The sequence below is a fragment of the Dromiciops gliroides genome, chromosome 6 (assembly GCF_019393635.1).
Source record: "Dromiciops gliroides isolate mDroGli1 chromosome 6, mDroGli1.pri, whole genome shotgun sequence".
Classification (NCBI taxonomy): domain Eukaryota; kingdom Metazoa; phylum Chordata; class Mammalia; order Microbiotheria; family Microbiotheriidae; genus Dromiciops; species Dromiciops gliroides.
In genome coordinates, this window is record NC_057866.1 from 270,299,466 (window position 1) to 270,312,508 (window position 13,043).

At 49.5% G+C, this 13,043-nt stretch overlaps 2 protein-coding genes across 4 annotated transcripts in view; one reads left to right on the forward strand and one right to left on the reverse strand.

Moving 5' to 3' along the window:
* The window catches only part of SPATA5 (spermatogenesis associated 5), a 222,783-nt gene extending 213,609 nt beyond the window's left edge, over window positions 1–9,174 (reverse strand). Inside the window, exons 1-6 of one of the 2 annotated variants that reach the window (XM_043973144.1) lie at window positions 8,924–9,174; window positions 6,589–6,710; window positions 6,332–6,489; window positions 4,752–4,810; window positions 2,816–3,430; window positions 640–769 (exon numbers count right to left, since the gene is read on the reverse strand). In XM_043973144.1, the coding sequence (XP_043829079.1) occupies window positions 640–769; window positions 2,816–3,430; window positions 4,752–4,810; window positions 6,332–6,489; window positions 6,589–6,710; window positions 8,924–9,035 (1,196 nt within the window). In that variant the 5' untranslated portion in view covers window positions 9,036–9,174. Of the gene's footprint in view, window positions 1–639; window positions 770–2,815; window positions 3,431–4,751; window positions 4,811–6,331; window positions 6,490–6,588; window positions 6,714–8,923 lie in introns of both variants that reach the window. The other variant, XM_043973143.1, reaches the window with a different exon arrangement.
* Window positions 9,175–9,194: 20 nt separating this feature from the next.
* NUDT6 (nudix hydrolase 6) overlaps window positions 9,195–13,043 on the forward strand; it is a 37,976-nt gene continuing 34,127 nt past the window's right edge. Inside the window, exon 1 of one of the 2 annotated variants that reach the window (XM_043973146.1) lies at window positions 9,195–9,846. In XM_043973146.1, the coding sequence (XP_043829081.1) occupies window positions 9,567–9,846 (280 nt within the window). In that variant the 5' untranslated portion in view covers window positions 9,195–9,566. The other variant, XM_043973147.1, reaches the window with a different exon arrangement.

Genomic DNA, 13,043 nt, shown 5'->3' on the forward strand with positions numbered 1-13,043 from the left:
GAGGAAGAGAATTTGAAAAAAAAAGTTAAAAAATCAAAGTGAGAATTATTTACGTGTAACTTGGGGAAAATTCTAAATAAATAAACAAATGAATGAATAAATTATCAGAGAGACAAGGAGTTCTGTTTTGGACGTGCTGAGTGCAAGATGTCTACTGGCCTTGCAGCTGGAGGTATCCGAAAGGTACTTGGAGATGTGAGACTGGAGGTCAGCAGAGAAGGCTGGAGAAGGAAAGGTAGGCTTGGGAACTGTCAGCATAGAGAGGATCATTAAATCCATGGGGACTGATGAGATCACCACATGAAGGAGTCTGGAGGGAGAAGAGAAGAGGGCCCAGGACAGGACCCTGAGGGACACCTATGGTTAGAGGAGGGATCCAGCAAAGGAGACAGAGAAGGAACGTTCAGAGAGGTCGGTGAGGACCCGCAGAGGGGGCTCGGGCTGATACTGCCTCAGTGGCAGTGGGGGATTATTATTGAAGTTTCGAGATGACCAGTTAGAGGCTGTCAGGGTGCTCAGGATAACGCCGTCTCACCAGACACCTCTCTCCATAAAAACCCAGCCGAGGGACTCTTCCCCCTGCAAATGTGGGACTGCGCAGATTAGTTTTCTTGGTGGGCTCCCTGACAATGAACCTACTTGCTGATGACCTCAGGACCGTTGATGACAGTGAGGTGGGCACCCACTTCGTTGGCGATGGCCCTGGCAATCATGGTCTTCCCTGTGCCTGGAGGGCCGTACAGCAGCACACCTCGGGGGGGAGCGATTCCTTCAGAGAGAAAGAGAATGAATAGGTCCAATCTGCATCATCGAAACTTCACCAAGGGCTCGCGTCTCCCAGAAAGATGAAGTCCCATGTCACAAAGGCTGCTAAGGCCTTAGAGGAGGCCGGCTATGGGGGGATGAGGAGGGGACATGCAGCACTGAAGGGTCATCACCTCCTAGCATACAGTAGGCACTTAATAAATGTTGATTGAATGAATGAATGGTAGTGGGGAAGAAGAAAATGTAATTAAGATAGAGGTCCCATCTTGGAGCAGCCTGTAGTCTAAGAGAAGAAATGAATGTCCCTTTCCATCCCTGTCTTCATGTAACATTTTTTCTATTTCAGAAGATGCTCAACATGTATGAGTCTTTATGGTGGTTATCTGTGGCTGTAGAACATTACAGAATTGGAGAGTTGGAATCCATCCATCAATCAACAAGCATTTATTAAGCACCCATCACATACCGGGCACTGTCCTAGAAGCTGGGGACACTCAAAGATACTCTGCCCTTAATGAGGAGGGAGAGACACCCTGTAAATATGGAGCTGCCTGAAAGATCACACGCAGAGTGGCTGGAAGGTGGTTGTTGTTTGTCCTTTGTTCTTGAAGAGGACCATGACAGCAGGGGGTGATGTCACGACTTGCAGTGAATTGGATTTAAGTGAGGGAGGGCTGTGCCAGGTCACCAGCCTCACTCTCTCCTCCAGAGCCAAGATCTACATCAGGATGACTGGAGATGGCCCTGGATGTTTAAGGCAATTGAGGTTAAGTGACTTGCCCAGGGTCACACAGCTAGTAAGTGTCAAGTGTCTGAGGCCAGATTTGAACTCCCTCACAACAGAAGCGTCAACCAACGTTTCTGGACGTTTGGCTGAATTTGGATTGATATTAGTCCAACCACACAAGGTCTAGTGCTAAGAGGCCCAGCTTAGCGGCCAGAAGACCTCGCTGCTATTTGCTCGAAGAGAGGGCCTAAACTTCTCCGGGCCTCAGTTTCCCTCTCTGTTAAATGAAGAAGTTGGACTAGATGTTCTGTGTCTTTTGGGCAGCTAGATGGTGCGATGGACAGAGCCCTAGACCTGGCTGCATGATCCTGGGCAAGTGAGTCCCCTCATCTCTAAAAAGGAGACAACAACAGCACCTCCCTTCCTGCAAACTGCAAACTTTAAAACGCTAAATAAATCCTAGTTAAAATCTACAAACCGCGATGGCGACCTTTCTGGGCCTCAGTTTCCTCCTCTGTAAAATGAAGTGATTGACCAGACAGCCTCTGGGACCCCTTCCAGCTGTGGATCCCACGAGGCCTGGATGAGTTTGTTTCTTAAATGTACAGCAGATTTAACGTGACAAAGGCCCCTCAGTCACGTCCAGCGTTCAGGACCCCAGCCCATGCTGAAGACTGGCCGTGGGGGAAGTGGGACAGTCACTGACCCACAGCCCAGGCTCAGGAGATCCTCTCGAGGTCCCCATCAAAAAGCCCTCCGCCCCTTAGCAGCCCATCAAATGAAATCTAAGCATGGGCTTTAGTGCCCCTCTAACTGGTCTCCCTGCCCCTGCCTTTCTCCTCTCCAAGCCACCCTGCACACCGTTGCCCAAGGGAATCACTACACTCTTGATCATGTCACTCCCCTGCTCAAGAGGCCACAGGGGCTCCCTACTGCCTGTAGGAGAAAACATAAACCACCCTGTCTTTCACTATCTTGCTCCAAGGAGCAAGGATCAAGTCTTCCCTTGGGAGACTGATGACGTATCACTCCTCTCATGCACAATACACTCCAGCCAAGCTGGCTTGCTCCCTTCTCCTGCCCCTGGAGAGGCGGTATCCCGTGCCTGGAACACACTCCTTCACGGTCACCTCAGCTGGGTGCCCCACTCTGTGGGCCTTGTCACGGGATTCTGCACTTACTCCTTGGTTCAGGCTTCATTCCCTCCCACCCCAGCTCCCAAGGGCAGGGATGGCTTCTCTGCACCGTACCCGGTTCATTGAAGGTGCTTAACATCTGCTCAACAACCAGGACCCAAGACTAAGATGAACAAGGGGCTCCTACCGTATCTCTTAAACAGCTCCGGCTGCTTCAGGGGCAGCTCGATCATCTCTCTGATGGCTTCCAATTGGCTGCTCAAGCCTCCGATGAGGTCGTAAGTGACTTTCCGTGGGCCACCCTCCTCTCCTGTGGCTGCCTGGGGCTTGACAAAGTTGAATTTTGTAACAGAAGAGAGATAGTAGAACGTGTCGGCGCTGCCGTGGGCCCCCATTGGGGCTGGGGGCTGCAGTCTCTCTTCTCGCAGGACGGTCCCTTCGCCAGCCAGATCAGAGCCATCAGCCAGAGCCGGGCTGTCCCCGAGCTGTCGGTCAGGCTCCAGGGAGGTATCTCCTGGCCTCAGGGCAAAGCTGCCCTCTCCGGGTTTACACGGCGTGCTGGTGGACGCCCCGTTCTGCGGCTCCCCCAGGCTGAGCTGGCTTATCTCCAAGGACAAGTCCCCGGCACTGGCCTCAAGGGCTGACATCTCAAAGGCTCGTTCTTGCTTCTCACAGGCCGAGCTCCTCGGAGTCTGTACCAGGGTGAGGCCGTCGGCTCCCTTCACGGACATCAATCTCAACAGGCATGGTCTGCCATAGAAAGTGAAATGCAGAACATTGCCCGGCAACACAACTTTACCATCTAGAAAATAAGCGTGTTTAATATGTCTTTGCTTTTGCATCCAGAAGGAGTGATTTTCACCCCAAACCCACTCCCTCTCACCTTAGTATCACAGATGTAAAATTAGATGGGACCTCAGGGAAAATCTGGCCCAACTCCTTTATTTTACAGGTAGGGAAACTGAGTCCCGGAGGAGGGGAAGTGATTTATCCAAGGCCATAAGATAATAATCAGAAGTGGAGATGGGCTCCCGCTCCACAGCCACGACCAAACCCTGTTCCCTAACGAGTCTGCTTATTTCCAGGGTCTAACCTCACCTACATACACACACACACACACACACACACACACACACACACACACACACACTAGCTTAACCATGTCACTTCACACTCCAAACTTTCCAATGGTTCCTTACACCCTTCAGGATTAATCAGAGCATCAGCCAAACATTTAGAGATATCCACCTTCTAGTTTCTAAAGACTGTGCTCCCTTATTAAACCCCTTCAAGCATTCTAGATGAACTATGACCATGCTAGGCAGGTAGGGAGTGCCATAGTGTACAGAGAGCTGGGTAGAGTATGGAGTCCACAAGATCTGAATTCAAATTCAATCTCACACACTGCCTACCTGTGTGACCCTGGGATAGTCCCTTAACCACTGCCTGCCTCAGTTTCTGCAACCATAAAAATGAGAAAAATAATAACACCTACCTCCGAGGGTTGTTGTAAGGATCGAATGAGATATTTATAGATGTTTTGCAAATCTTTAAGCACTGTATAAATACTAATTATTGTTACTGTTATTATTATCATTGTTGTTATTTTTATTATTGTTATTATCATTATTGTTGTTGCTGTTATTGTTATTTACAATTCCATTGTTATCTACAATTCCAGGATTTACCTAAACTGAGGATTTTTTAGGGGGCAATAAAATTCAATTCAATTTAACAAGCCTTGTCGTTGTCCAGTCGTTTTCAGTCATGTACAACTCTTTCTGTCCCAATTTGGAGTTTTCTTGAGAAAAATACATGAGTGGTTTGCCATTTCCTTCTCCAGCTCATTTGACAGATGAGGAAACTGAGGTAAAAGGGGGTAAGTGATTTGCCCCAGGTCACACAGCTAATAAGTGTCTGAGGCTAGATTTGAACCCAGAAAGATGAGTGCCCAGTGCTCTATCCACTTCACCACCTAGCTGTAAGCCTACAATGGGACAAAAGCAAAGCAACCAACCCTTGGCCTCTGGGAATTTATAATCTAATGCCTAATCAAACAGCTTCACAAAGGCCTCCTTTACACAATCACCAAGAAAACAGTACAGAATAAAACATTTGCTCACCTAATTTTCTTAGAAGACAAGTGGCCAATTCTTCCTCATTCATTTCCGAATCCCTGTCACTATAACAGAAGGTTAAAAAAAAATCACCATCCCCTTCTCCAGAAGCTTAGATGTAAGACGCAGAGACAAGCCCACGTTGGGTTATTAAGGAAGAGAGCAGTAGGGAGAGGGACAGAACCTCTTACTTCACTGGTACAGGGAACTCCTGGATGAGGAAACCCTTCCACCAATGCAGGTCAGTATCTTCTCTGAAGCTTAAGAATCTTAGAAACCGACCCCAAACACTGAGAGTTCAAGTGACTTGCCCAAGGTCACACAGCTTGGCTTCAAGTCCATCACTATCCACATGGCTGCCCCTAACTCCTCTTCCATCATAGCTGAAGATAGCTATTACCCCTCCCTCTAAGTCTCCTCTCCAAGCTGAACACGTCTGCATTAGGCCTAAATGATCCTTCAATTATTTAAAAATATCATTCTGAGGTCGATCCACAGGCTTCACCAGTCTGCCAAGGGGGTTCTGACAAACACATAAAAGCTAAGAACCCCTGACCCAGATGATTTCAAAGGGCTTTCCAGCTGTGACATCTCACAATGCTATTTTCTGCTCCCCCAAACGCCCCACACCTCGTTAATATACATCAATCATGTTCATTTATGATAAGTGAGGGGTTGGGGGGAGGGATACTAAAAAATAGTGATACCAACAAAAGAGAAAAAGAGAGAGTCTCTGGTGCAATTTTTAAAAATGCACAGAAGAAAGTGCAAAAGGAAACAGACAAGCAAAGACAGCTTTGAAACTAATGCGCTGAATTTATTGTAAACTTTTTAAAAAGCACAGAGAGAAATGGGGTCTTTAAAATGTAAACTTTTTTTTCTGTTCATCTTTTTTTTTTTTTGCAGGGCAGTGAGGGTTAAGTGACTTACCCAGGGTCACATAGCTAGTAAGTGTCAAGTGTTTGAGGCCGGATTTGAACTCAGGTACTCCTGAATCCAGGGCCAGTGCTTTATCCACTGCGCCACCTAGCTGCCCCTTCTGTTCATCTTTGCATACAGAGATGCTCCTGTCACTTCATAATAATAAAAAATAAATATTCTTTTCAAATGAAATGCACAGGGGGCAGCAAGGTGGTGCAGTGGATAAAGCACTGGCCCTGGATTCAGGACTCAAGCTCAAATTTGGCCTCAGACACATAGTAGCTGCGCGACCCTGGGCAAGTCACTTAACCCTCATTGCCCGGCAAAAAAATAAAATAAAATAAAATGCACCAACCACACTGTAAAATTGAAATGGAGAAAGCTAAGCCAACTAGCACTTATTCCCTTCACTCCCATGAACCCACGTACATGATGTTTTAATAACTTGATGAAAATCCTTTTTTCTTTATTTTTTGCCATTTTCAATATTTCTCACACATAATGTCAATTCATTTCCTATATATACTGTATGTGATGCTATGTTATTGTAAATTAAAAACAAAAAATAAAGGGGTTATTAAATATTGAAACTCCTTTGTGGAGTCTGGCTGACCCCATACAACTCGCCCAAAGAATACCCCCTCCCCCAGAGAACCAGTCCAAACCTCAGCATCAGGTCCACTCTCTCGGCCGGCACCAGGGCCCCCGAGACAGGTTCCACCAGGACCCCATCCCCGGGCTTCACTCCCAGGTTTCTCTGAACACCTTCACTCAAGCCAACCTTCCTTCCAGGAAATGCTGCCACAGGCCACGCCGTGCAGACCTGTACCCAGAGAAGAAAACACAGGCTGTGAACACCAGCACGCAGCCTTCCTCCCCCAGAAGGTCAGGAAGTAAACTGGCAAAATTCATGAACTCTCACCTCCTGCTGGCCGCCACCACTCGTCAGCAGCACAGGCCGGCCAATGCAGAGGTTGGCAGATTTCAGCGTGTTGAGGCCAAGTTGTGAAAAGAAATTTTGGAATGTTTTTGGGACAGGATCATCTGCTGTAAAAGAAAAGAAAACCATTTTTTTCCCTCCAGCATTTTAAGGAAAGTGACTACTTCTATGGTTGGTATCAAATTAATGCACATTGCGGGACAGTGGGTGGTGCAGTGGATAAAGCACCAGCCCTGGATTCAGAAGGACCAGAGTTCAAATTTGGCCTCAGACACTTGACACTTACTAGCTGTGTGACCCTGGGCAAGGCACTTAACCCTCACTGCCCACCCCCCCCCAAAAAAAAATCAATGCACACTGAGGTCAAGTGGGGAGGGGGAAGGGAACAAGCATTTATTAAATGCAATGTTCCTAAGCATACTACTTTCACTTCTGCTGTTGCTTTTCTGTTATTGTTCTTGTTTATTCTTTCTTGCTTTTTTTTACTTTTACTCTGATTAATGTGGAAATACGTTTAACATGCCTGTAATGTATAACCTATATCAAAGTGCTTGCTGGCCTCAGGAGGGGGGAGGGAAAGAAGGGTGGGAGAAAAATCTGGAACTCAAAAAATATCTTTACATGTAATTGAGAAAATTTTTAAATAAAAATAAAACTCAAAAATTAAACAACAAAAAAAATAAATGCTATGTTCCAGGTACCATGCAAAGTGCAATTATTGTCTCATTTGAGATTTACAAAAACTCTGGGATATGGGGACCATGATTATCCCCTTTTACAATTTAGGAAACTGAGGCAGAGTAAGTGACTTGCTCAGGGTCACACAGCTACTAAGTATCTGAGACTGGATTTGAACTCAGGGCTTCCTGACTCTAGGCCTAGCATTCTATATACTACAGTATCAAGTTGCCTCTTAACATAAAGAACACTTTTGTTGTTCAGTCACTCTTCGTGACCCCATTTGGGGTTTTCTTAACAAAGATACTAGAGCAGTTTGCCATTTTTTCTCCAGCTCACTTTACAGATGAGGAAACTGAGGCAAACAGGACAAAGTGACTTGCCCAGGGTCACACAGCTAGTAGGTCTCTGTGGCTGGATTTGAACTCAGGTCTTCCTAACTCCAGGCCAAGCACCTTATCCACTGTGCCACTTAGCTAGCACCTGCTTGGTACCTAATAAATGCTTAGTGACAGACTGATCTTAGAGCAATGAATCCATAGGCAAAAGAACTGGATTTGAATCCTGACCACTTACTAGTTACGTGAACTTGAGTAGGGCCTGGCCCCTCTCGGGCCTCAGTGTCCTCAACTGTAAAGCAAGGAGGTTGGATAAGAAGACCGAAAATGTGCCTTCTGGCTGAAAAATCGATGGGTTAGCCTTAGACCCCACCCTAATCATAATATGGCCTGTCTAGCACCACAAACACCTTGGGAATCCAACCTACATATTGGTACTACTGAACTGCAGGTAAGAGTAGCTAGGTGGTGAAGTGGATAGAGCACTGGCCCTGGATTCAGATTCCTACCCCAGACACTTGACACTGCTAGCTGTGTGGCCCTGGACAAGTCACTTAACCCCAATTGTCTTAAACACCTCCTGGGCCATCTCCGGTCCTCCTGATGTCTATCTTGCCACTGGACTCAGAAGTCTCTGGAGGAGAGAGTGAGGCTGGTGACCCTTATTTAGATCCAATTCAATTCAAGTCTTCGAGAAAGGACGAATAACAACTGAACTGCAGGTACGCAGGCAGGAAAGCCCAGGAGGCCGGCCTCTCCCACCTCGAGGTCCTGGGGGGGAAAAAGCCTACTTTCTGGGGTCCGAGGGAGGAGAAGCAGGCGCGAACCCTCAATGGCTCCATGATCGGCCGGCTGACGTTGTGAATTACCGTCTCCCTTTCCTGTGGGTGCCCCCAGCGGGGGCTTCGGAGCCTGGGGGCCCTCAGTTCAAGTCCCCCCCGGGGAAGGTCTGCAGACACCGCTGTCGGCCCCTGACCGAAGAGGGGGTGCCGATTTGCTCCTCTCCCATGAAATCGGAGGCGCGCACGGTTAGGAGCCCTTCTCGGCGCTCTCCGCTCTCCTCCCTCCACGTCTCCGCTCCAGTCGTCAGTTACCGGACTCGGGTCTGACGGGAAACTGAGGCCCGCGGAGGGGAGGGGCTCGGAAAGGGCGGAGCCAGGGGCTCCTCGGGCCGCAGAGGGCGTGGCCGCGCCGTCTCCCTCCCGCACGCTTGGCGGGGTCTCCCAGAGCTCGCACGTGGTCGCAGCCCCTCCCCCGCCGCCCCCTTGGCCGGCCCCGCCCTTCCTCCCGGCGCGTTTTACCTTTTTCCACCAAGTCCACCACGACCAGGCAGCCGGGGCCGGGGTCCGGGCCGGGGGAGGCGGCGGGGGAGGCGCCCTGGCTCCGCCGCGCTTTGCTTTTCTTGGAGGACATGCCGCTGGAGCAGGCTCGGCCCCCGGGCCGGAGGAGCCGCCGGCACAGCGTGAGCGCCGAGAAAAGCTTCCTGGGCAGAGGTTGCCGTGGCCCCGCCCCCGCCCCGCCCCCGCCGCAATCCTCGGAGCCGGAGCCTAGCGGGGCTGGCCAGCACGGCCACCGAGGCCGGCCGGTGACCCGGCCCAGTCCCGCATCCTGAGCCTCCTGGAATCGCCCCGACTAGCTGGGAGCGGAGGATGGGCAGGGGGAAGGTCGTCTCGGGGACCCAGGATGCCCTCGTCGCGCTACAAAGGAGGAGACTGAGGCCAGCATCTGGAGCCGGGTCTCTTCCTTCCCTGCCTGGAGCCTCCTTCCCGAAGGGCCCCAGGGTGCCGCGGCCCTCCGAGCTCCCGGGCCAATGAGGAGGGCTGAGCCGGCGCTGCGGCGGCGCGGCTCTTCGGAAGCTTACGGCCGATCCCCGCCCCCGCCCCCTGCGGCCGGCCCCCGCCCCCTGCGGCGCAGCAGAGGCCTGGGCGGGCGGCTGCGGGCGGGATGTGTCCGGGGCTGCTGCTAGGCCGGCGGCGGCCGCCGCTGCTACAATTGCAGCTTCTGCCGGGGCTGCTGCACCTGCCGCCTGCACGGGGGCGGGCGGGCCCAGGATCCCGGGCGCCGTCCTGGACGCCGCGGCTGCGGGCGGCCGCCCGCGCGCTGGCCAGCGGCCCCGGCCGCCTGCGAGGCGAGATCGACCGCTTCGGGGGCGTCACGGTGCGCTTGGATCAGCTCCGGCCCGAGGACCGCGTGGACCCGGCCGCCTTCCGGACGTGGCTCCAGGGCAAGTGCGCCGCCCCCTCCCCAGCCCGCCCAGCGCGTGCAGACCGGGTCTCGTCCGGGGTCAGCCTGGGCTTGCCCTGCCGGCCTCAGTCTCCCCATCTGGGCGGCCTTGGTCTCCACCGCGCTAAATGCCGCCGAGGGGCCAGGCCCGGCCTCTTAGGGGGCATCAAACGAGACGCCCCGCGTGGCCAGCGCTTCGCAATCCCGGGAGCGCTACGGAGAGGTTAGCACGGGGCCTCGGGGCGCTGGCCCAAACCCGAGTCTCGCCCGGAAGTTGCCGAGCCGATCTTTGAACCTTGCTGTCCTTTGGGGCTTTTGCAGGGAAGCCCTAAAGCCGCCGGGATGGCCCGCGCCCGCGTGGGCCGGCTTGGGGGACCGCAGGTGTAACTGACTAGGGCTTGCGGCGCCTTCCCAGCTGAGCTGTAAGGGCGGGGGGGGGGGGGGGGGGGGGGGGGGGGGGGGGGGGGGCGCCTGCAGCCAACTGAGTGCCCCACCTGGGAGTCGGGAAGACATGAGTTCACATTCTGCCTCAAACACCACCTGGACGACCATGGGCAAGTCACCAGAAACCTCTGCCTCAGTTTCCTCATTTGTAAAATTCTGTTAATGATAACCTGAAATACCTGCTTCCTGGGTTTTTTGACTCAACAGTGACCGGCCCAGGATCACACAAGCCAGTTTGGGTCGGAGGCCCAAAAAGGAGAGGGTTTTTAATATGCTTCCACATACCTGTTGTCTGTACAGGGAATGTGGAACATACCTTAGAGATCATGGTGATACTCAAAAGTCTATAAATATTTATTAGGCATCTACTCTATACCAGGCATAGATATGATATATTACACAAAATTAAACTATTGTCAGGAAGATCTGAGTTCAAATCTGGCATTAGACACTTACTAACTTTGTGACCCTGGGTAAGTCACTTAACCCAGTCTGCCTTAATTCTTCATTTGTAAAATGATCTGGAGAAGGAAATGGCAAACCACTCCACTGTCTGTCCAGGAAACCCCAAATGGGCTCATGAAGATTTGGACATGACTGAAAAATGACTAAACAGAAACATCTTAAGACCTGGGTTCAAATTTGACTTCTGACACATACTGGCTGTGAGCTAAGCTACAAATATGAAAAAGAAGCACAGATCCTGCCTTCAACTTGCTTACAAATAGGGAACACAAGAAAAAAGTTGAAAAGTGTAGGGATATGTAGGGGGGAAAGGGGAAAGGGAAATGGACGCCAAAATGAGCACAAATGGGTGGGAAATGAGATGTCTGTCTGGACCCCTTTAAATTGGGGAGGAGTTTATGGCTCCACCCTCAGATTTTCAGATGAGAAGATTGAGGGCCTAGAGAGAAGGGACTTGCCTGGTGTAAGGATTGGAATGGCGGGTAGAAAAGTTCGCCATGAAAGGAAGGTCTTTGAGGGCAAGAACATGCCTCTTTTCTTTGGCGTGACGTCTGCTTGTGGGAGGAAGAAGGAAGAGACTGGCATTCTGTCTCACTTTCTTTCCTTTGGACTCTGGTGGAGAGCGGAGCTGGAAATGTGCTCTCCCTTTAATAGATAGGAATCTAGGCCTTTCTCTCTCTCTTTACCAAATTCTTATTCTCCTTAATAAATGCTTAAAAGTCTAATTTTTGTTAAAGCTTATAATTTATTGGTGACCACTCATTAGATATTTTAGATAGTTTAGCTAGAATTTTAGCCCTTAACACTGGGTTCCCTGAGAAAGTAAGGAGCTGTCATCATCATGTTTTTCTTGTTCAGTCCCATCTGACTCTTATTGACCCCATTTGGGGCTTTCTTGGTGAAGATACTGGAGTAGTTTGTCATTTTCTTCTGTAGCTCATTTTTACAGATGAGGAAACTGATGCAAATGGAGTTAAGTGACTTGCCCAGGGTCACACAGCTAGGAAGTATCTGAGGCCGGATTTGAACTCATGTAGATGAGTCTTCCTGACTCCAATCCCTGTGCTCTATCCACTGTAGTGGTGCCTACCTGCCCCAAGTAACTGACACTCCACTTTTAAAGGACAAACATACATTTAAAAAAAAAAAGAATAGGAATAAAGACTGGACCTGTGATTCCATTGATATAGGGAACTCCAGTGTGAGGAGACTTCTACCAACTCTAACTTCTGATCTTGGAGAATTTCCTGGAACCTTGAGGGGGGATGGGACTTTCCCAGGGTCCCACAGCCAATATGTGTCAGAAGCCAGATTTACCATTTCCTTCTTCAGTTCATTTTACAAATGAAGAACTGAGGCAAATGTGGTTAAATGACTCACCCAGGGTCACAAAGCTAGCAAGTGTCTGAAGTCAGATTTGAACTCAGGTCTTCCTGACAACAGGCCTGGCACTCTATCCACTGCTCAACCTAGGTGCCCAGATCTTCCTATAAATACTACTTAAAATTGTCTCAGAACAAAGTCCTCCTTGCCTCACAAATGATGTAAAAAGGACAAAATTTATTTGAAGTAAAAAACCTTAAAGGGCTGAAAAATATGGATTATTTTCAATCAAAGGCCAATTCCCAAGACAGCCTTTTCCCCCTTCATTTCTTCTACTAAATTTACCTGTACTTCCTAGAAAATCCTTAAATACTTTTTTTCTTGACGAATACAGAGAGAATCGAAAAATCCATTTGAACTGGTGAAAAATGAATTAAACAGAATTGAGATAGATGAATGTATGTGTATATACACATATATATACATATATAATGTACATTTTTATCAATTTTGTTTAATACATATGTCAGACTTCTGATGTCAGTTCAGCTGAACTGTTTTCCCTTTTTTTTCCCCTTTATTATAAGAGATAGCTCTTTGGAAGAGTGAGAGAGTAGAGCAAATATATTGGGAAATGCAAGTGATTAAAACAAAAGATCTAAAAATAATTTAAACAAAATAAATGGAAATAGGGGCAACTAGGTGGCGCAGTGGATAAAGCACTGGCCCTGAATTCATGAGGACCTGAGTTCAAATCCGGCCTCAGACACTTGACACTTACTAGCTGTGTGACCCTGGGCAAGTCATTGCCCTGCAAAAAATAAAATAAAATAAATGGAAAAAATACCACAATGGAACTGAAATGCTGTGAAGTTAAGTGACCATGCTTGGTCCCAAGAGAAGATATCAGCAAGTCCCTCTCTCTTCTCTTTCCAAAGGCTGGGGTCTGTGGGGTGGAACATCACA